At 35.2% G+C, this 24,391-nt stretch overlaps 1 protein-coding gene across 1 annotated transcript in view; it reads left to right on the forward strand.

Annotated features, from left to right (window-relative positions):
- Positions 1-24,391, forward strand: part of LOC123704426 (histone-lysine N-methyltransferase eggless) — a 34,253-nt gene that overhangs the window by 8,926 nt on the left and 936 nt on the right. The window contains exons 10-34 of the mRNA XM_045652818.1: positions 185-339; positions 1,178-1,293; positions 1,484-1,623; positions 2,375-2,410; positions 3,143-3,253; positions 4,188-4,220; positions 4,916-5,086; positions 5,483-5,615; positions 7,856-7,973; positions 8,558-8,757; positions 9,381-9,571; positions 9,999-10,085; positions 10,990-11,094; positions 12,074-12,222; positions 13,721-13,916; positions 16,293-16,460; positions 17,236-17,372; positions 17,874-17,937; positions 18,377-18,490; positions 19,502-19,618; positions 20,326-20,456; positions 20,863-20,984; positions 21,707-21,773; positions 22,531-22,615; positions 23,466-23,672. Of these exons, the coding sequence (XP_045508774.1) occupies positions 185-339; positions 1,178-1,293; positions 1,484-1,623; positions 2,375-2,410; positions 3,143-3,253; positions 4,188-4,220; positions 4,916-5,086; positions 5,483-5,615; positions 7,856-7,973; positions 8,558-8,757; positions 9,381-9,571; positions 9,999-10,085; positions 10,990-11,094; positions 12,074-12,222; positions 13,721-13,916; positions 16,293-16,460; positions 17,236-17,372; positions 17,874-17,937; positions 18,377-18,490; positions 19,502-19,618; positions 20,326-20,456; positions 20,863-20,984; positions 21,707-21,773; positions 22,531-22,615; positions 23,466-23,672 (3,153 nt within the window). The remainder of the gene's footprint in view (positions 1-184; positions 340-1,177; positions 1,294-1,483; positions 1,624-2,374; positions 2,411-3,142; positions 3,254-4,187; positions 4,221-4,915; positions 5,087-5,482; positions 5,616-7,855; positions 7,974-8,557; positions 8,758-9,380; positions 9,572-9,998; positions 10,086-10,989; positions 11,095-12,073; positions 12,223-13,720; positions 13,917-16,292; positions 16,461-17,235; positions 17,373-17,873; positions 17,938-18,376; positions 18,491-19,501; positions 19,619-20,325; positions 20,457-20,862; positions 20,985-21,706; positions 21,774-22,530; positions 22,616-23,465; positions 23,673-24,391) is intronic.

A 24,391-nucleotide genomic window follows, 5' to 3' on the forward strand; every position in this document is an offset into this window, starting at 1 on the left:
TGATTCTTTTTTTGTTCGATGCGGGATGTTCTCGAATTGGTCCCATAAAAATTTTATTCGGATAAGCCCAGTAGTTTTTATTTTATGAGCATTTTTGTCTGTATTTGTAGATGTTGCAAGTGCAAGTTTGAAGTCGGTTGTTTTTAACGCAGTTATGTATCTTGATTCATACTTTTGTTTTTAGAAACTAATCGAAGGCATACGCAATTTCGAAGACCTCCTATCCCTGGATTTGGGCAAAGACTGCAAGGATCCCATTGAAGTGTTGGACTCGGATTCTGATGATGAAGTGGACCCTGAGGGTGTGGAAACCGAGCTGGTGGGGGAAAAGGGGGCCAAGTTAGTATGAATTATGTTTAAGTTATCTATACTAATATTATAAAGCTGAAGAGTTTGTTTGTTTGTTTGTTTGAACGCGCTAATCTCGGGAACTACTGGTCCGATTTGAAAAATTCTTTCGGTGTTAGATAGCCCATTTATCGAAGAAGGTTATAGGCTATATATCATCACGCTAAGACCAATGGGAGCGGAGCAATGCGGGTGAAACGCCGGGGAACAGCTAGTCTAATATAAATATTAAATATGTATATAATTAAGTTTAAGTTTCCGCCCGTGTTTTCAAAGATAATCCCGCATAGTTCCCGTTCCTGTGGCATTTCCGGGATAAAACCTATCGTATGTGCTTTTTCATTCTTTAAACTAGATCTCTACTAAGTTTCACCGAAATCGGTTCAGTGGTGCATTAAGCATTTTCTTAATTTTATATAACAAATTTCTTGAGATTTTCTTTCAAGTCCTTCCCCTGACAATAACGAACACTTCACACTAAGAAATATCGGAATTGGTTCAGCCGTTCACGCGTGATGCCGTGACCAAGGGAAATAGGGATTCATTTTTGAAGTGAAACTTCATTATCGGGGTTGGAAAAAAATTTAGTGTAACATTTTTTCGTTACGCGTGACATTTTTCGTTACGCGTGACATTTTTCTGTTACGCGCCATCTTTTTCTTATCAACCACGAATCACCACGCGTGATTCGACGTATTTCTGTAAAGTTGCATATAGTAAATTATTTTTTGAAAAATAAGGTCATAAAGAAGTTTCACTTCTTACGTGTGTACACTAGTACACGCACACATATTTTATGTATAGAGATGGCATTTGCCTTTTTTTACAGATTATTAGAAGAACAATTAGCGGATATGATCAACGCAACGTGGGATAAATTCAAAATGGATTCCCGTTTGCTGGATACCGTCGATGAGTTGAAGAAGCAAATGGCTGATTTGGAGAGTAAGAAAATACTACATTATTAATATCATTGAAATATTTTTAGGTTCTTCTGTATGTATATATATGTTGGTCATAAATGACTGGTCTAATTTCGATGAAAATTTTACACTTTGTAGATTTAGATGAACAATACGATCCAGGGGGATCGTTTTATAAGTAACCTAACTTAATTTTAAAAATTATTTCACAGGCGAAGGCATGCAAGTAGACGCCATGCTAAAAGAATGTCAAGCGTCTACGGATAAATTACGAAATGAATTATACTCCACATTCCAACCGGAAATACAGGAATTGCCAGCGTTATGTATTGTCGACACTCCACAGAGTACTGTGAGTATACTACTTTACTACCAAAGTACTACTTTACTACTTCCTACTTAATCTAAATTTATAACTTATCTAAAATCTCTAAGAAACCTAAATTATATTATAGAAATATAGAAGAAATAGTAAAATATAATATACTAAATCATATATATAAAAATCAATGCCACTTTTCGTTGTAATTCCATAACTCGAGAACGGCTGAACCGATTTCGATAATTCTTTTTTTATTATATTCCTTGAAGTACGAGGATGGTTCTTATGTAGAGAAAACGTAAACATGTACCACGGGCGAAGCCGGGGCAGACCGCTAGTTATATTATATTTTACTATTTCTTCTTATTACTTCCTACTAACTATTTATTCCTAACTACTTTCTACATAATATTTTCCTACTACCCTACTGTCCTACTGTTTTTTATACTACTTAGCTACTAACTACCTACATAACTTAGGTTTAGAGACATTTATTTTTTTTTTCAAAAAGACTTACTACTTCGTGACGTAAATTAAGAAATGAATTATACGCCACATTCCAACCGGAAATACAGGAATTGCCTGCCCAGTTTAATGTAGACGCTTCGCAGTTTCAGGGAAAATACTACTATTAACTACTTTCTCCTACTAACTACTTTCTACTCTCCCACCAGCCTATTTTACTACTTTGAGGATAGCTAGATAATATCTATTACTTAAAAATGTCTTTAAAAAAAGCCAAAGCATTTATAATTTATTTTATATATTATTTTCCTTTCAGTATGCTACCTTGGAGACTTTGCCTAATCAAACAGAGGTATATTATCCTTTATCTATACTATAATATTATAAAACTGAAGAGTTTGTTTGTTTGAACGCGCTAATCTCGGAAACTACTGGTCCGATTTGAAAAATTCTTTCGGTGTTAGATAGCCCATTTATCGAGGAAGGCTATAGGCTATACATATATCATCACGCTAAGCGAGTGAAACCGCGGAGAACAGCTAGTTTATTATTAAGTTAAATATATGACGTGCCAATTAATTATATTTATATAAGTATACATAATGTTAAAAGCTGAAAAAATATTTTTTGACAAAAATCTAAATTCTTATTCCACAACAACAGTTTTTGACTATAATATTTTCACACTCAATCATTTATTTATTCAATTAGGCTTCTTATAAAAGCACTTTTGAATCGTCATAACATTTACCACCGATTCGTAAAGCAGTATCTATGGAGAAGAACCGGCAAGAAACTCCATAGTTGCTCCTTATATTTATTTATTCATACTTTATTGCTCTGAAATAACCCAACTAGGAACTTAATCTAATTATAAATTAAAACAAATGGCGGTCCTATTGCTTAATAGCGATTTCTCCCAGACAACCACAACCACACGTACGGAAGGAAGTTGTTAAAGGAGAGGAATAGGGAATATTTGTATTCGTTGTTTTATCTGCTACTTTTTCCTCAACATTAGAAAAAATGATATTTCAATATACCCCCAATATACATACATTATTTTTTTTCCTTTTTGTATCAGATATCACGTAATTTAAAACGGCGTATGTCTTCGAGCAGCGAGTCGTCATCGAAACGCGCGGCCATACCGCTTCGATACACTTCGATTACTGGAGAAACACAAGGACAAAAAGTTAGTTCAAAAATCAAAATCATAAATATTTATTCCGTAACATATAATATGTTTACAGTTTTACCAGTAATGAGACATCCTTTTTAACCGACTTCAAAAAAAAGGAGGAGGTTATCAGCCTTATCAATTCGGCCGGTATGTTTTTTTTTATGTATGTACACCGATTACTCCGAGGTTTCTGAACCGATTTACGTGATTCTTTTTTTGTTCAATGCGGGATGGTGTCGAATTGGTCCCATAGAAATTTTTTTCGGATAGGCCCAGTAGTTTTTATTTTATGAGCATTTTTGTCTGTATTTGTAAATGTTGCAAGTGCAAGTTTGAAGTCGGTTGTTTTTAACGCAGTTATCACTTGTAAGTATTTAAATGCTTGGTGTATCCATTGTTGTCCAATACTATACAAATTATTTTTTTTTTAACGAAAAAGTTAGTTTTTTATCAATTGACGTACTAGTACAATAAGTGACTAGACGAACAAATAATTTTATTTTAGGATCTAAAAAATTTGATTAAGAGGCGGGATTCGACCCCGCGCGTTTTGCCGAACCGGGGCAACGTCTAGGCGTTATAAATTTTTATATTCTTTAAAATTTTCTCATTTGAAGAGCTAAATATTAAACTAGACTCACAATCATGCAAGAAAATTGTCCGAAGCTAAACTTTGCCAACGCAGAGTTTGGTTATGAGTGATTTGTGATACAATAGACTTTGAACATTACTGCCACGAAATAAGGTTTTAATTTGAATGCATGTTGTATATTACGCCGCTTGGACATTGTCGACCATTAAATAGGCGATTGTGAATCTAGTTGAAATCGATTATAGTTTACAAGTATCCCCTTTTTTTGTATGATCACTAATTAGTATTGTTATGAAGAAAATAATTCTGACTGAGATGTTATTAATAACTTATTAATTTATTTAAACATTTCAGGACGACGCTTCAGCAGATAAATCTGAAGATGATGTAAGTTCAAATTTTATTTATCCTTTGTTTTTGTTTGTCTTAATTTTTATTTTATTTATTTATATACTACAATAATACAATTCATTATAAATTAAATTAAACTGGCGCAAACATAATCTCTTTAAGAGATTTACCGCGCGCCAGCGTCGTCGACATAAGAAAACAATTAAGATTCGATATAGACAATAAATAATACAAATTATTTATTACATACATTCATTCACAAAACTAACAACATCTAAGTACATCTTCTCAAGATCTAAGATTTATTTATTGCACGACGATGCGAAGCATCAGAGAGTGCTTTACGATCGAAAAATTTTTTTCGCCTCATTTTTGCAGCTATTCTTATTATTATAGCCTTGTTAGTTCACGGAATCAAGATATTTTGCATACTATTGTCGAGATAATTTAATGGAGATTAATCCCATACTTTTTAAAAATTGATTTACTTCAATAGAATTGGAAAAAAACACCGAAATAGGTCAAAAAATTTTCCTGTCCGTCATGTGTGAAACCTGAAAACACTATAACTTGTGAAAAAATCCATCATTTGAGTTAAATTTTTTTTTTAATATTCTAATCGACGATTGTAGGTCACTGAATGCGAATGATTAATTAATTCAGTGTCGTTATCGATATCTATATATATATTTTTTTTTATATATATATCATAGCTTTCTCTCAAATTCCAGAACACGGACATATCCGTGGTAAAACTATCAGCGGAGGTTGCCCCGGCGGACTTGCCCCCGCCCGGGAATATTGTCCGAGCTATATTGCGTCCCGGGATGGATGTATACGCGAAGAGGAAGGAATTGCGCTCTTGGGGCAAAGCGGTCATTATTGAAGTGGGGGGCGCTTCGGTAAGTAGATAATAATATACAATAATAAATATTTCGGGACAATTTTCACACACGGCACGATCTGATCCCATACTGAGCTTTCGCTTGTGTTATGGAAACCAGATGGTAAACATACGTATATATAATTTTGAATAAATACTTATATAGATAACTAGTGGTCCGCCCCGGCTTCGCCCGTGGTACATGTTCACGTTTTCTCTATATAAGAACCATCCTCGTACTTCAAGGAATATAATAAAAAAAGAATTAAAGAAATCGGTTCAGCTGTTCTAAAGTTATGCGCTTACCAACACATTTTGGGATTCATTTTTATATTATAGATAATATTGAATTTCAAATTTCTAATTATTTTCAATTTCTATTCTTAATTTATCTTTATAATTTTACTCCTTACAGTCTTCAGAATACACGAACTGTCGTGTGAAATTCGCCAATGAATTGAAATTCGCAGCGCCGCGGAATTTATACAAAAATCTCACCGCTCAGTGCTTAGCATATTACGAACCGGCTAATGCAAGAATGACTATTGGTAAGTTATGTTATTATTATCTAACTCATACTCGATATCTCTGATATCGAGTATGAGTTTATTTAGTTTTATAACATTCAACAATATCTTTAAAATATAAATAACTAGATTTCCGCCCGCAGCTTCGCCCGCGTTTGCAAAGGAAAACCCGCATAGTTCCAGTTCCCGTGGGATTTCCGGGAAAAAACTATCCTATGTGTTAATCCAAGTTACCCCCTATATGTGTGTATTTCATTGTAATCGGTTCAGTAGTTTTTACGTGAAAGAGTAACAAACATCCATACATCCATACAAACTTTCGCATTTATAATATTAGTAGGATTATAATGTGATCGAATTTTTTTCTATTCTTAAAAAATTATGTAACGCGGACGCGGGGGTGAACTGAAGGTTCACCCTGGTAGCGACATGCACAAGGGCGTCCCCCCGCCACGGGGACCACGAACCTCGGCTTGAGCTGTCGCTTGAGTGGAGGAGGCCAGAAGGGCCCTAGTCGGACGGGACCCGAGTCGTGCGCGCGCGCTATTTTATATCAGTTCGCCGTTCGTTATTTTTTTAAAACTTCGATAGTGGCGCCGTCATATACAGTCGACTCTCGCTAATTCGAAACTCGAGGGACTCTCAAAATATTACGAATTATCAAGAGTTTGAAATATCAAATGGTTCGAAATTTGTGAGAGAAACTAAAAAAAACTTCGAATTATTAAATACTAGCTGCTCCGCGCGGTTTCACCCCTGTGGCTCCACCCCTGTTGGTCGTAGCGTGATGACACATAGCCTATAACCTTCCTCGATAAATGGGCTATATAACAGCGAAAGAATTTTTCAAATCGGACCAGTAGTTCCCGAGATTAGCGCGTTCAAACAAACAAACAAACTAACATACAAACAAACAAACAATCTCTTCAGCTTTATAATATTAGTATAGATTAATTGTTAATCAATTATTATTTACTAGCTTTCCGCCCGCGGCTTCGCAGCAGTCAAAGAAAGACCCGCATAGTTCCCGTTCCCGTGGGATTTTCGGGATAAAACCTATCCTATGTCCCGGGGTAAAAAGTAGCCTATGTCCTTTCTCGGGTATCAAAATATCTCTATACCAAATTTCATGCAAATTGGTTCAGTAGTTAAGGCGTGATTGAGTAACAGACAGACAGACAGAGTTACTTTCGCATTTATAATATTAGTATGGATTAAATGCTATTCTACAGACTCTACAGTAACCGAATGATAACTAAACATACCAATTCGTGAGAAGTGTAAAGTCAAACTATATATCATTAAAACACAAAACACAAGTCTATATAACTGCGTTAAAAACAACCGACTTCAAACTTGCACTTGCAACATTTACAAATACAGACAAAAATGCTCATAAAATAAAAACTACTGGGCCTATCCGAATAAAATTTTTATGGGACCAATTCGACACCATCCCGTTTCGAACAAAAAAAGAATCACGTAAATCGGTTCAGAAACCTCGGAGTAATCGGTGTACATACATAAAAAAACATACCGGCCGAATTGATAACCTCCTCCTTTTTTTGAAGTCGGTTAAAAATAAACAACTATACTCAAAATCGCCTATTAAAAGGTCGTCAAAAATATCCGAGCGCGGTAAAGTTCAAAGGCTATTGTGTAACTCATGAGAAAAGCTTTGATTCGAACAATATATGCCCGTGATCTTGAGTCAAGTTATTAAGTTTGATTTTTGGCGCAATTATTAAAATGGCCTTTTTTAAATAATTCGAACTTATATTAATCAAGTATCGGTGACAACTGACAATACAATAATATCAAGAACCAAGAAGCTTATATCTAATACACTGGAGATTGCACTATGAACGTTGACTTGTCACGGGAAGGTATGACCTTGAATGACGCCTGGTTGTTCCTTCATCTACCTAACTTGGCAAGTTGGTGTGAAAGGGATGAAGGAACAACCAGGCGTCATTCAAGGTCATACCTTTGTCCCTTTCACACCTAACTTGGCAAGTTGGTGTGAAAGGGATGAAGGAACAACCAGGCGTCATTCAAGGTCAAACCTTTGTCCCTTTCACACCTAACTTGGCAAGTTGGTGTGAAAGGGATGAAGGAACAACCAGGCGTCATTCAAGGTCATACCTTCCCGTGACAAGTCAACGTTCATAGTGCAATCTCCAGTGTATTAGATATAAGCTTCTTGTCAAGAACTTAAGCGTATTTTCTAGATTTTGTAGACAATATTTTTATATCTATAGGTACTCGAGTGATAGCTCTGTTCCAAGACACGAATCAAAAGCAGAAAGGCCAAAAGAAAAACGACTGTTACTACGCTGGCGTGATCGCTGAAATACCCAATCCTGTTAATAATTATAGGTGAGTAAAAAAATATAAATTAAAACGGTAAGTTTCTTGGAGGTTTTCTGAAGTTGGAAGTTTTAGGTTGAAATTTTTTTTAAATAATTATTGGAATTGTGTATGAAAATTTTATTTATGTACTTAGACTCAAATTAAAATACCTACTAAACTTCTTACACGGCCTATTAACTATTTTTATATGTATAATAAAATTTTATGTTAGTAGTTGTACACAGAACAAAAGACAATATCGATTTTAAAAATTGTAAAGCGTGTTCACTGAGTGATACTTTTTTGCAGTAAAACTTCTTAAGGCGCGTTGTGAGTAAAATTTCAAAGTCGCGTCATGGCAATACCGTCACGTCATGGAGTAAGGCGACGATTTTGGTATCATGGTATCTTGCCAAAGAAGTTTCACTTCTGACGCGTGTGCTCGGCACTCACGATCTTTTTCACATGATTTATTCTATTAATAAAGTTAATTGAAATAATCTAATGATAAATAAATAAAAAATGGCGGTCTTATCGCTAAATGGCTATTTCTATCAGACAACCGGACGTTATTATTAAAATTGGATTGTTTTTATCCCTTAATTCCACAGATATCTAATATTCTTCGACCACGGTTACGCACAATACGCTAAACACGCGAACACGCGGCTCGTGTGCGAATGTTCGTCTTTAGTTTGGGAGGAAGTGTATACCGCGTCTAAGGAATTCATTCGGAAATATCTGAAGGAATATCCGGAAAGGCCGATGGTCAGGCTACACGCTGGACAGTCTATTAAGACTGAGTGGAGAGGTATTTATTTCTATTTTTTTAGCATATAAGTGTAGTCCCATATCCCCAAGTGGGGTAAGGGGCAGATATCTGTTTCACTGGTCGATTTTCTTTAGGGACATGTAGGTGATCAGCCTTCTGTGTCCTGCTAGACCGAGACATTTTTTTTTCTTTGTCGATTTTCTGGGAATCGAACCCAGGACCCGACTCACGCGTCAACCACTGTACCCGGAGTTATAGCATATAGTCATAGCAAATTTCCTAGAATAATATTAGGCTTTCCGTAAAATTTAAATAATCACTAAAATAACCCAATTATAAGTTGTTAAGTGTAGATTACGTAATAAATGATTATCTATTTAAAAGATATGTGTTTTTCAATACTTTTTGACAAAAGTGTTCTCTAGCTCGACGAAATCATTATTTACAGTCATTGTTACATGTGTTTTGCTTGGGCAATTTCCTTGGGGAAATCGATATTTTTTTTACAAATTTAATGTCTTAGAAGTATTGGAAAAACACTTGTTTCTTATCAGGCGTAAATGCGCTCAAATGTCTGAACTGTTAAAAATAAGAAAAAAAACTCACAAACAATGTACACAAAAAACGAAACGAAATATTCATAAATTTTATCAATATTTCAGGTAAATGGTGTCCAGCGAAAGTGCTAAAAGTGGACGCTTCTCTTGTCCTAGTACAATTCGGTAAAGACCTCCAGGACAGGTTGGAGTGGATATATCGAGGGTCGAATCGTTTGGAGCCGCTGTTCTTGGAGCAGCAAGCGGCTGAAAGGCACAGGACTAGGGCTTTGCCCCGAGCGCAGGCGCATTCTAGGGTAAGAATGTACCTAGTGGTCGGGAAAAGTGGCAAAAGTTTGCTTATTTCTAGCTGTAGAAGCAGTTTTCTTGGAAAATTTGATCATATTTTTATTAGCAGTTTGCTATCAGTTTCTATGACAAAGTTGTCGAAATGCCTATAGAGTTGTTATATGTATATTTTGCGTCGTTTTACAGCAGCGAAAAGTTGCCTACGGCCTACATCATTCTTTAGGCCCCAGGGCCCAGACACAAAAATGGCGTTTAAAAATGGCCGCTTTTTTCTACTTTCACTTCCATACCAAAAATAAGTGTTGTAAGCAAAATTCGACGGATTGTATTCCGACGATATTTACAATTTGACGGTGATATTATGTATATCACTGAAATTATAGACGTCATATATTATGTATGTAAAATTAAAGAATATATATTTTTTTGTTCCAGACCAACATACCATACGTAGAGTACACGAGATCCGACGAACAGATGAAATCGAATGATTTGGCGCAACCCAAAGAAGTTATTAACGAGGTATGTGTATGAGTTTGTTTATTTGTGGGTTTATGTATTCCTATTTAAAAAAGAACGATGTTTAATTATTTAAAAGCTTTTCACAATTAAATAGCTATATATTATTCAGATTTCAACGTTTGAATGTCAATTTCAATAAAAAAGTAGCATATAAATAAAAAAAAATAGAAAAAATTTCGATCTCTAGCCGGGATTCGAACCCGCGTATTACGCCATTCCGGGGCGACGTCTCATCCCGCCAAAGCGATCGAATTTATTCTATTCTTTCAGTTTTATGTGTCCGATTTTTCCGATTTTTCAATCTTTGGTTTAAATTTATCCGTCCAATAAAGTATTACACGAGCATTTTAAAATGTCACCTGTAAACTGTCATATACGGACAATTAGAATACATTTTTGAAATGGTAGTTTAATACGTTATTCGATGAATAAGTTTTAACCGAGGTTTGAAAAATCAGCCCTAAGGGACACACCGCGCGCTATCTATTGATATAATTCATAACTATCTCAACGAATATAAAACATTTCAATGATTACAATATTGTAACGATGGTATTATCTTTGGCATTAATTATTTTCTTTAAAAATGTATATTGGAATGCCATTAAATCAAAATATCAAATTCAAAAAGTAGCTGCTGCATAATGTCAATAGATAATTGAAATTATACATCGTTTAGAATTGAGATAAACAAAAAAAAACGGCGTGTGTCACTCGGGGACTGGGGCGGTTGCGCTATTGCATGCTATGCCTTCAAGCCACACCTCCGCCCGTCCCCGTGGGGAGCGTGAGGTTTTTCGTTACGGAATTTCTCGATTCGGTCCCCGCGCTCAAGGCTCGCGATAGAAGCTATGCAATTGCTTAAAAAAGATACTGTCTCACGCTTGACCATTTTTTTAAATAGGAGATTCGTCGCCAACGTGCCGTAGCGAAGAAGTCAACAACACAGCCTTCGCAAGCAGCACCGCCTGTTTCTTCAAAATTGGAGAATTTCACAAGTCGAGTTGTGGTGAGTTATTATTTCTTCGCTCTATCTAAAACTAAACAAATTAAAGGCTAGATATGTATGCACATAAAAAAAAATGTAAGTTATCGAAATAAGCTTTTACAATTAGTAGTATAAAAACAATTTGTCTTACCACAAAACAATTTAAACACAGTCGAACTTTAAACCAGGGATTTGTCACTTTAATAGTTGTCTATGTGAAATACGACAAAACCAGATTATAGAGAACCCGCGCTTAAAGTTAAACGAAATGAAATGAAATAAATTTATTTGTCCATTTTATGTTTTACAATTAATGTACGACAGTGGGTCCCAAACTAAGTGAAATACTGTGTGAAACCCTGTCTAAAATTTTGTGGTAAAACAGAATGTACTCCATTAACTATGTATGTATGTACACTAAATTCGAGACATTCTGTATACCGTAAAAATAACATGAAGTTTCCATTGTTATTTTGTATCTTCTGTGATACTCATAAAGGGTATTTCATATTCTTCCCGACATATCTTATCCTCCAACTTTCTTTTTATAATATCACTAGCTTACTGCTGCGGCTTCGCCCGCTTTGTCTTAAACCTAACAAATTATATAATAAAACCTTTCTCTTGAATCACTCTATCTATTAAAAAAAACCGCATCAAATTCCGTTGCGTAGTTTTAAAGATTTAAGCATACAAAGGGACATAGGGATTAGGGACAGAGAAAGCGACTTTGTTTTATACTATGTAGTGATTATTTATTTAAAACTAGCTTTCCACCCGCGGCATAGCCCGTGCAGTCATAGAAGAACCCGCACAGTTCCCGTTCCCGTGGGATTTCCGGGATAAAACCTATCCTATATCCTTTGTCGGGTATCAAAATATCTCTATACCAAATTTCATGCAAATTGGTTCAGTAGTTAAAGCGTGATTGAGTAACAGACAGACAGACGGAGTTACTTTCGCATTTATAATATTAATATGGATTATTTATTTATTACAGTACTACACGCCGAAGAACGCGGTCCGTCCGTACCGTATAACGGGTTCTCATACATGCAGTGTTTCGTGCAAACGCCGCGACGTGTTAGCGCTGCGAGATCTGCGCACATACAACCCGCTGGCAAAGCCTCTGCTGAGCGGCTGGGAGAGGTTTGTTGACAATATATAATACATATATTGTTAGACGTAACTTTTGATTTAATAATTTTGTGGATGAATAGGCATGACGAAAGATTTTGAAATCCTCTTCCATAATGTGTGTATACGTTTACTATTCAAGAAAAACCCTATATTTCGGTAATATACTTAAATTTAACGGAGATAAAAGCCATTTTTCAAAAAATATTTATTAACTGTGCCAAAACAGCTCGCAGGTGTCATGGCGTAGACGTGACGTCACGATTTAGTAAATACGTAATTATTTGTACGCATTGCGAAGAAAATTAAAAAAATATTTATTTAATATGTGTTATAGAAACGAATTTCAAAGTTTATATGTGGTGTATTGCAGTGTGAATCCACATAAAAATAATTCTCAAAAATGTGTAAGTAATTATTTCAAGCGAGAAAATAATAAGAAATGATTGTAAAAGTTGGCGCGAAGAACCCCGAAACCACGTATTCGTGAATTCGCAATTATATTTCTGTTCTGAGTCGATAAAGCATACGTGAAACAATAGAAAATAAATAAAAATGCGTATTCTCAACATATTCATAACAACAAAACACATCTGACGTGAGTTGTTTACTTAAGCGTGACATCACGCGTGTTTTAGTCAAAATGGCCAACTGCAGAATTTCAATGTTTTATTTTATTGATAATCTCATTAATCTTAATGTTTTTAAGATTTTTAAGTCACTATACTCAATTAATTTATTATACATTTTCCCTTAAAAACACTAATACGATCATTTATGGATACTGTCGTCATGCCTGTTGTTGTTACTATTTCCTGTCAAAACATGTTTAGCTGTCGAATACTATAAAATGCCGCTTTCCTTTGAATTGTGTCTAGGGGTTCGGACGTTGCTTAGGCTGGTTGCAGAGCTTGACCGACCGTCAGTGCGTACCGTCGGTCCTGACGATACGCATCAACAATTGTATGACTATGACACTAATGCGCATGACAATACGCGTGCGTATGGTCGGTCTAGCTATGAACGGTTTTATGAATTTCCTATGACAAGCGCGACTGACGTACGCACTGATGGTCGGTCAAGCTCTGTAACCAGCCTTATACGACGTTCAATCCAACTACCCTCACTTTGCTAATAGTCGGTGACTTGCTGCGATTTGTTATCAACTACCTACATCAATTAGGTAGCTGTGTAGAATCGCAGTACATTCTTATTACATTCAAACTAATATTTAACCCGGCCTCGCGTGTAAATTCTTGTTATATAAATAGGGGGTTAGGCAAGCAATTTGACCATCGTCGTCTGATGGAAAGCGACAAGCGTGGTTTAGGATGGAGCTGGCCAAGCATGTTAAATTAAATTTTATTCTAATCGTTTTTTTGGAAAAAAAATCCGTTCACATATTATTTATAGTCTACATCACGGCAAATTTTATAAAGATTCTAAAAAACCAAGTTTGCCGTTTTTCATCCGCAACCCTATTTTTAATGAATTGTCTCTAAATCCACAGGCAAATAGTCCGCTGGAAGGGCAACAAGGGTGTAATGTACCGAGCCCCGTGCGGGCGGCGCATACGCAACGTGCGCGAGCTGCACAAGTACCTGCGCGCGGTGGGCTCCGACATGGGCGTCGATCTGTTCGACTTCAACCCCAACACGCACTGCCTAGCCGAGTTCGTGATCAACAAGTGTCTCATATCGAAGAAGGTGGGTAGATGGGGATAGGTTTTCGAAAAAAATGTGGGTAGTTTGGGAAAAGATGTCAAAAATATCGTGGGTAGTTTGGGAAAAGCTTTCGAAAAAATCGCGGGTAGTTTCAAATTCAAATTCAAATTCAAATTTCATTTATTTACAAGAATGTAGTTACAAAAAAGGTGTTGTTACAATATTAAGGCGCTAATACATTCTACCCACTATTTGGGTGTGCAAATATTTAAATGGAAATAAGTTTATTAAATTACACTACACCAACACTACACAAATTCTTCGCGTCACTATTGTTAAACGTCACTAATTCCTTCACAGATTCCGCAATGTAATAAGTTCTTGAATATCATAAAATTGTTTCTCCATTAACCATTTCGTCAGTTTCTTCTTAAATATATTTACTGGGAGATCCTTAAAGTTATCCGGTATTTTATTATATATTGTAATAGTCATAAATATCACACTATTTTTTGCTTGATTTATTCTACATGTTGGAAAGTGCAGTTTATTTTGATACCTCGTTAACATATTATGCGAATTTACTTCTCCTTTCTTTTTAAAATATTCTGGGTGGTATTTAACAAATAAACATACTTCTCTTATATATATATGCAGGTTAGTGTAAGGATACGTAATTTACCGAACATTGGTTTGCAACTGTCCCTTTGATGTAATCCGCACAGGGCCCGGATACATTTCTTTTGTGCCACAAACACTTTCCGCACCTCGCAAGACTGTCCCCAAAGAATTATTCCGTAAGAGAGTATCGACGATATATATGCATGGTAGGCATTTATTGCAGCATTCATAGATACAGTATCTCTTAGGCGACGTAATACGTAAAGGAAACGATTTAACCTATCACAAACATATTCAATATGACTGTCCCATTTTAGACCTTCGTCTACCAGAACACCTAAGAATTTATGGTGTTTTACCTGTTCGATTACTTGATCATTACATTTTATGTCTAGATTAATTTTGGTGCAATTCTTTGTATAATATTGAATTATTTTTGTTTTTACTAAGTTTATTTTCAGATTATTATTTTGTAACCATTTTACTATATTATGTAATGCTGGGGATAAGTTTTCGAAAAAATCGTGGGTAGTTTGAGAAATGGTGAATTTTGGAGATAGATAAATGTCCCATATCGAAGAAGGTGGGTAGTTTGGGAAAATTGCGAAATTTATAAGCATCTAATTACGAAAAAAGTGGTTAGTGTGAGAAATTATGAATTTTGGATATAGATAAGTGTCTTAAATCGAAGATGGGTAGTTTGGGATACATGACTAATTATAAATAATTGTGGGTAGTTTGAAAATTGTGAATATTATAAAGCTGAAGAGTTTGTTTATTTGAACGCGCTAATCTCAGGATCTACTGGTCCGATTTGAAAAATTATTTCGATGTTAGATAGATCATTTATCGAGGAAGGCTATAGGCTATATATCGTCACGCTCAGACCAACAGGAGCGGAGCAATGCGGGTGAAACCGTGGAGCGCAGCTAGTATTGAATAAACCGCGTTTAAAAGCCTTACTAATTAAAAGTTAAACAATTGATAAATTTCAACCATTTTCTACCATAGCTGTGTCCTGCTCTTGCTCACATGAAATGTCAATCATAAAAACAAGACAGGTTATTGCAATAACTAATCCATTGCATAGCGAATGGGTAACATTTTATTGAAGTTATACTTCTTATGGCGCGATGGAGAAAAATGATGAGAGTGAATTGTTACGATGCGCGCGCACACCGACACATAAATTTAACAGCATGAAGAATTGATAACTATGTTCAAGTTGTATATTCTAGTATTTTTTCCATACGCCAAAGAAGTATAACTTCCAACGCGTGTACATAAGTACACACACTCTTTTTATTAGTAAGACTGTAAATGTAAAACAGGGGAAAATACTTCGTATTCCAGGATCTATCCCACGGCAAGGAGAACGTGCCCGTGCCGTGGGTGAACTACTACGACGAATCACTGCCGGAGTTCTGCTCGTACAATACAGAAATAAATAAAACACAGAGCGTACGCCCACAGCTGGGGTCCCACTAAACTTGGACCCCAGCGGGTTGTACTTAGATATAAATAATAACATAATTATAAAAGTGGTAAATAAATATTTTGTATGCCAATTCGTTGGCAAATTGTGCGGACGTACTTACTTACTCACTTACTAGAGTGGCGCAGGGACCCAAAGGAGTCTTGGCCTCGGACAATAAGAGCCTCCATTTGACTCTATCCTGCGCCTTCTCTTGCCAGTTTTTTTGGGGCGGATGTTATTTTCATATATGCATAATGAATAAATCTGTTAAAATCTTTAATTTCCCAATGTAAAACAGTGGAAAACACTTGTAATTCCAGGATCTTTCCCACGGCAAGGAGAACGTGCCCGTGCCGTGTGTGAACTACTACGACGAGTCACTGCCGGAGTTCTGCTCGTACAACACAGAACGGACCCCCACCGCTGGGGTCCCACTCAATTTGGACCCGGAGTTCTTGTGCGGATGTGATTGTGAGGATGATTGTGCGGTGAGACAATTATAATTATCACACTGTTTGTATGTTTGTATGCATTTCCTGAGAACATTTACTATGGTAATGTTTATTTTTTTAACGCCATATGAGTAGAGATTTCAATGAACGAAAGGCTTCCCAAGTTTTTGAAAAAAGCTGATATTTTGACGGGTGAGTTTTCGGTATTAACTAGATTTTCGCTTTTTGTCTAAAACATTATCACTACATAGTATAAAACAAAATCGCTTTCTCTGTCCCTTTGTATGCTTAAATCTTTAAAACTACGCAACGGATTTTGATGCGGTTTTTTTAATAGATAGTGATTCAAGAGGAAGGTTTTAGTATATAATTTATTAGGCAATAGACAAAGCGCCAGCCGCGGGCGGTAAGCTAGTAAGTTATATACTAAACCCTTCCTCTTAAATCACTCTATCTATTAAAAAAACCGTATCAAAATCCATTGCGTAGTTTTAAAGCATAAGCATTCATAGGGACAGAGAAAGCGACTTTGTTTTATACTATGTAGTGATTAGAAGGACTACTATTTTTTTTACCGATTATTGTTTTATCTTCTTCTTAATATATAATATATAAATCTCGTGTCACAATGTTTGTCCTCAATGTACTCCTAAACCACTTAACCGATTATAATAAAATTCGCACACCATGTGCAGTTCGATCCAACTTGAAAGATAGGATAGTTTTTATGAAAAAAACATAAACATGTAGGTACCACGGGCGATGCCGGGGCGAACCGCTAGTATAATATATAAGATTTAATAATTTGCAGGATAAAATGAAATGCGCGTGTTGGAAGATGACTCTAGAAGGTGCTAGAACAATTGGACTCGACGTGAGAAAAGTCGGTTACGTGTACAAGAGATTGCCGGAACAATTGCCGTCCGGTATATACGAGTGTAACTCGAGGTGAGGGTTGTTTGTTCGTTTATGTTAAAAAAAAATCTTCCTCCATGTTTATGTGCCATGTTATAGATCACTCTCTCAAGCTTTCTGAACTATAAGGCAAGTGACAATAGGAAATTGTCGAACTTAGCCATTGAGATATACATATGGAGACGACACCGCCTATATCACTTATGTTCCGCTCAACATACGCCATATGGCGTAACTGCACGCTTATTTTTCATTTGTTTTAAAGTGAAACGCATCAAATATGCCTTCGTGTGTGTTACGATATTGCACAAATAATACAAATAATACGGAAAAGTGCAAAGGAATAACTTTCATCGGTCAGTACCTAACTAGATAATAATTTTTAAAACTTAGATCAAAAAAATGGCGCACAGATTTTGTTCGTGGTGTCTCCTCCGTAGTAATATTATCTCAATGAACTTAGCCCAAAATATTATCTAGGAAAATAATAATTAAAATAAATAATTTTTAAATAACGTTTTTTTTTCATTTCAGATGTAAATGCAAGTCTACATGTTTGAACAGAGTCGCACAACATCCTTTACAACTGAAATTACAAGTGAGTATAATATTTTTATTAAAAAAAAACATATTACAAAAGAGCGTGTGTGCCGAGCACACGTGTCAGAAGTGAAACTTAGTTGGCAAGATTCAAAGATAACAAAGTCGTCGCCTTACTACATGACGTGACGGTATTGACATGACGCGTTATATTTTAATCTCAACGCGCCTAAAGAAGTTTCACTTCAATATTTTGACAGGTATTTAAGAATATTATTATGCTCCGCGGTTTCACCCGCATTGCTCCGCTCCTGTTGGTCTTACCGTGATGATATATATAGCTCACAGCCTTCCTCGATAAATGGGCTATCTAACACCGAAAGAATTTTGCAAATCGGACCAGTAGTTCCTGAGATTAGCGCGTTCAAACAAACAAACTCTTCGGTTTTATAATATTAGTATAGATTACTTTTACTACTAAATTAATAATTTTCCAGGTATTTAAGACGATGAATAGAGGTTGGGGCATTCGTGCCCTAAACGATGTGCCCAAAGGGGCATTTTTGTGTATCTACGCGGGCAATCTGCTCACTGATGCTACGGCTAATTTGGTAAGTAAAAAAATAATTCTGAAGTTAATTCTAACCTTATTATTAATGTAAATGTAAGATTTTGGTCAATTATAATGAGATTTATAATATGTATTTAGTGGGGAATTTTATACATTCGGTATTGATTTTTTTAAACATTGTTTTTTTTAAACAATGTAATTTTTATTTAAAATCGGTCCAGTAGTTTATGAGCCTATTCATTACAATCAAACAAACAAACAAAGTTTTCCTCTTTATAATATAAGTGTAGATAAGTAACTCAAGATCACTATAACTATCTGCTGAAAAAATAATTTTCAAAATGAGTTGTGTTTTATCGAATCTTATTTGAACATTCCAAAGAATTTTCTTATCTTCATTTTATAAATTTATAAAGGATAGAAAAAATTCGATCACGAGGCGGGACTTGAACCCGCATCCTTCGCGCCATTCCGGGGCGGATGCCTAACCAACTCAGCCACTCGTGACCCGCCTGAGCAATCGAATTTATTCTATCCTTTCAGTTTTATGTGTCTTAAGGGACACACCGCGCGCCATCTATTGAGATGATTTAACAACCATTTCAAATGGTTCATATATCATTTTCATGAAAATATAAATTCAAGAAAAGGTCGTGTTCCATCGTTACAATATTGTATTCACTGAAAAGTGCTTCATATTGGTTGAAATGGTTGTTAAATCATCTCAATAGATGGCGCGCGGTGTGTCCCTTAAGACACATAAAACTGAAAGGATAGAATAAATTCGATTGCTCAGGCGGGTCACGAGTGGCTGAGTTGGTTAGGCATCCGCCCCGGAATGGCGCGAAGGATGCGGGTTCAAGTCCCGCCTCGTGATCGAATTTTTTCTATCCTTTATAAATTTATATTTATAAAGCATTTGAATGCCATAAAAACCAAAAAATATATCTTCATTTTATTTACAAAAATTATTGCTTTAATAATTTTGTCATTTATTTCGCTGTATTAAATTTTATATTAATATCGTTTTAACACATTTTTTTTTAAACAGGACGGTCTCAACGAAGGTGACGAATATTTGGCAGAACTCGACTATATAGAAGTGGTGGAACAAATGAAGGAGGGATATGAAGAAGATATACCGGAATCTATTAAACAATTGGATAAGGTAATATAATAACTTTTAAATAACTAGCTTTTAGCCCGTGGCTTCGCTCGTTTTAGCCATTATAAAAAAACTGATGTTAATTTTTTTTAAGATTAATCGAGCGTAAATATTATCTTTTCGCTTTTCTTTTTGAGTTTGAGTTTGGCGAAAAGAGAAATATGTAAAGGGATGTGTTTTTAAATACAGGATCATAAATCAATTACAATTTTCAAACCAAAAAAAGAAAAACGTTGTGTGGTTTTATGAAACCACGGTAAAAGTGAAACTTACGATAATTATCGTATTTGTACGATAATTATCGTACGTCACGCGACATGCGCTACACAGACCAAAAAGTTTGAGACGATGTAATAAAAGTTTCACTTTAAAATTGTATATCATAAATTCTTTAAAATAAATCACCACTAAAGTCATTAGAATAATGGTTAAAAGCCAGAATGTCGTTACAGTTGTATAAAATATTAATTGAAATTGACACCTTATTTCGTGGCAGTAATGTTCAAAGTTCATTGTATCGCTCATTAGAAAACTCTGCCTAACTTGCGTAGGCAGAGTTTTGCTACAGACAATTTTTGTTGAGTCTACTTGTTTATTGTGTGTTATATTGTAAAAAAAAAACATTTTTAATACGAAATATTATTTATGATTTATAAATGTGAAAATAGAAAGAGAGCTAACTCTTTTTAATAAATTAAAAAATTAAACAGAAAGAGAGCGAAAAGACATCAGATGAGAGTGAGTCAGAAGAGTCGTCTACGACGGAAGAAGAGAAGGGCGCTGAAAAGGACGACGATGAATTCGTGCCGAGTTATATTGGGAGTGGGGTTATGAAGTTTAAGTGAGTATAATATTATTTATTTTCGTTATAAAACTGACAAATAAATGTAATTTGAATTTGATTTCAAGAAAGAAAGAAGAATTGTTCAAGTTTTTTTTTTTTATCTGTGCTAATATTGTATTGTAATATTTAACAGTGTTTTTTGCGATACTTTTAAATTGACCTGAAAAAGAGGCGGCTCCTAATTCATCTGTATTTTTTTTCTATTCTAACTATGAATAATGCTGAATAAGATTTTTATTTTATTTTTTCGTTGAGACATGTTGCTCTGCCATAAAAGAGAAGATTTTTTTCAGTGGTACGCTCTAATTTCAGAAATTACTGGTTCAAATTGGCTTTTTTTTGTGTTGCTATTTTAACTTTAGATATGCATAATATATTTTTTTAATAAAATATAATTTTACAGCAAGCGCTTAAGGAAAAGGACAAAGAATAAAGAAGAGAAAGAGAAACAAGAGGCTGAAGCCGAGAAAGAGAGGGAAAAGAAGAGCGGTGATGATTGTATCACGATTAGTGATGATGAGGATGGTGAGGTTATTTTTTTATTTAAGATTTAATTCGTACAAAATTTTTTTTTTCTTTTTATAAGGTTGCTAATTTAAAAAAGCACCTTATATTATACTTTACAATCTAGCCTACAAGACCAATAGGTAATTTTATGTAAACCAAAATTTCTAAATAACTTATTGTTACATAGTGTCTATTGTCACTTGCTTAGTGTCTGTTAAGGGGAAGTAAGTCACTTAGCTCGTGTACTATGGTATATAATAAAACTGATTACACTAAACAACTGTAAATTATATCTTACTAGCATTCCACCCGCGGCTTCGCCCGCGTTTTCAAAGAAAAACCCGCATAGTTCCCGTTCCCGTGGGATTTCTGCGATAAAATCTTATGTGTTAATCCAAGTTATTCTCTATATGTGTGCTTAATTATATTGTAATCGGTTCAGTAGTATTTGCGTGAAAGAGTAACAAACATACATAAAAAGTGAAGTCCCGTGTCCCCAAGTGGGGTAAGGGGCAGATACATCTGTTTCACTGATCGATTTTCTTTAGGGACAAGTAGGTGATCAGCCTTCTGTGTCCTAACAAACAAACATACATATACACATATATCCATCCTCACAAACATTCGCATTTATAATATTAGTAGGGCTATTACAATTAATTTTGTATTAAAACCTTATTCTCATAATAATAAGCAAAACTATACATTTATTTTCTAAAATATAATTATTAAATTTTCAGTTCGCGAACCTTCGCAGTTCACGGCCACTGCCGGTATGGGAGGGAATGAGTTTCTATCTAAACATAAGTAAGTATATTATTTTAAGCTATTGCATAGCTTCTATCGCGGGCCCGACAGAAATTCCGTAACGAAAAAACCTCACGCTCCCCACGGGGACGGGCGGAGGTGTGGCTTGAAGGCATAGCATGCAATAGCGCAACCGCCCCAGTCCCCGAGTGACACACGCCGTTTTTTACTTTTATATATTTTATACTAGGTGTGCCGCGCGGTTTCACCCGCGTGGCTCCGCTCCTGTTGGTCTTAGCGTGATAATATATAGCCTATTACTATAGACTATGACTAATTCAGAGAGCGTACTACAGTATTCAGGAATATATGGACGATAAAGACCCATGGAGGGTTGTCGCGTAAAAACCACAAGACAGTTCTTTGGCATATTATGATATATTATGTATAAGTTAGATATAAGTTACATATTATGTAATATTGACATGATTTTAAAAGAGCAACTATGGAGTTTCTTGCCGATTCTTCTCCATAGATACTGCTTTCCGAATCGGTGGTAAATGTTAAAAATACTTATGTAATGACGATTCGAAAGTGCTACTAAATAGTAGTCTAATTGAATAAATGAATGTTTGAGTTTGAGTTTGAGTTTATATTCCTCGTGGATAATGTAGCTTTCGAATGGTGAAAGAATTTTTAAAATCGGTCCAGTAGTTTATGAGCCTATTCATTACAATCAAACAAAGTTTTTCTCTTTATAATATTAGAGTAGATAATTGAATATGATATTATAATAATGTATGTAATAATGTCGCAGATCGGTTCGCACTTTATACGGCGAAGACGAAGCGTGCTATATCATGGACGCTAAGGTGCAGGGCAATATTGGACGGTATCTTAATGTAAGTATTATAATTTACTAGCTGTGCCGCGCGGTTTCACCCGCATTGCTTGGTCTTAGGGTGATGATATATAGCCTTCCTCGATAAATAGGCTATCTAACACCGAAATAATTTTTCAAATCGGACCAGTAGTTCCTGAGATTACCGCAAACAAACAAACAAACTCTTCAGCTTTATAATATTAGTATACTTATTAGATTATTTGAATACTATCTTCTAGCCCTGGAACTCCCCGGTAAACAATATTCATTTTTAGGGTGCATTTCCACCAATAATGTGCGAGGAATGTGTTTGTAAATAACCAATAGTATCGCTTCAAACTAAATGAAGCATTAACAATTAACTACTAATATTATAAATGCGAAAGTTTGTGAGGATGGATGTATGTATGTTTGTTGCTCTTTCACGCAAGTACTACTGAACCGATTACAATCAACCATATACATCCTCACAAACTTTCGCATTTATAATAATAGGATAGGATTTTTGGTATTTTTATAAATTAATTCATAAACATAATCTTACATCTATCTTACCATTGGTTATTTACAGACAGATTCCTCGCACATTGTTGGTGGAAATGCACCCTTAAAGTATTTTAATACTTATCTAAGTAGGGACAAAATATCTTTGTTTTAAATAAATTTATATGATTGTTATCACTATTATTAGAGCCTTAATTTTTTAAACATATTTGTTTTTTCCTTCCGTCTGAACTCACAAATTTGACCATATTTCACTAGTATTTTTTTAAATATGTACGATTTTTAAGTAAAAATTCGTTTAATATTCTACCTAACTAACTCCACAGAAAAAGTCACGATTATTTTCATATTTTCTCTTATAACAGCACTCCTGCTGTCCCAACGTGTTCGTTCAAAACGTGTTCGTGGACACGCACGATCCGCGCTTTCCGTGGGTCGCGTTCTTTGCACTGACACACATACGCGCCGGCAAGGAGCTGACCTGGAACTACAATTATGACGTGGGTTCGGTTCCCGGGAAGGTGTTGTACTGTCATTGTGGAGAGCCGAACTGTAGGGGACGGTTGTTGTAGGTAAGTTATCAAGAGATACAACACAAAACAATATAAGTCAGAAACAGAATCAACACATAGAAACAACAACAACAGTCATCACTAAAACAACATAAATGGTCACTAGACACAACGCATGCCACCATCAGAAACAACACAAGCCAAACTAGAAACAACATAAGTCATCGACAGAAACAGCAGCAGTCATCACTTAAAACAACATAAATGGTCAATAGACATAACACATGTTATCATTAGAAACAACATAAGTCAGAAACAACACATTAAAAAAAATGTGTGCGTGTACACACGTAAGGAGTGAAACTTCTTTATGACCTCATTTTTCAAAAAATAATTTACTATATGCAACTTTACAGAAATACGTCGAATCACGCGTGGTAGGGATAAGAAAAAGATGGCTCGTAACGGAAAAATGTAACGCGTAACGAAAAAATGTTACACTAAATTTTTTTCCAACCCCGTTAAAGAAATTTCACTTCAAAAAACACATGACATCACCATTATCACACAAAATTCAATATGTTCAAAATATTGAAATATATAATATTTATAATAATAAATTATTTCTCATTATTTTATAAATAGTGTAAGTTTTTAACTCGATTTGTAAAAGTTTGTACATACTATAATAATAAGGAATTCATTATGACCTAGCTTTCCTCACGCGGCTTCGCCCGCTTTGTGTAAAACCTAATAAATTATATACTAAAACCTGCCTC

The sequence above is a fragment of the Colias croceus genome, chromosome 29, assembly GCF_905220415.1.
Source record: "Colias croceus chromosome 29, ilColCroc2.1".
In the NCBI taxonomy this organism is placed as follows: domain Eukaryota; kingdom Metazoa; phylum Arthropoda; class Insecta; order Lepidoptera; family Pieridae; genus Colias; species Colias croceus.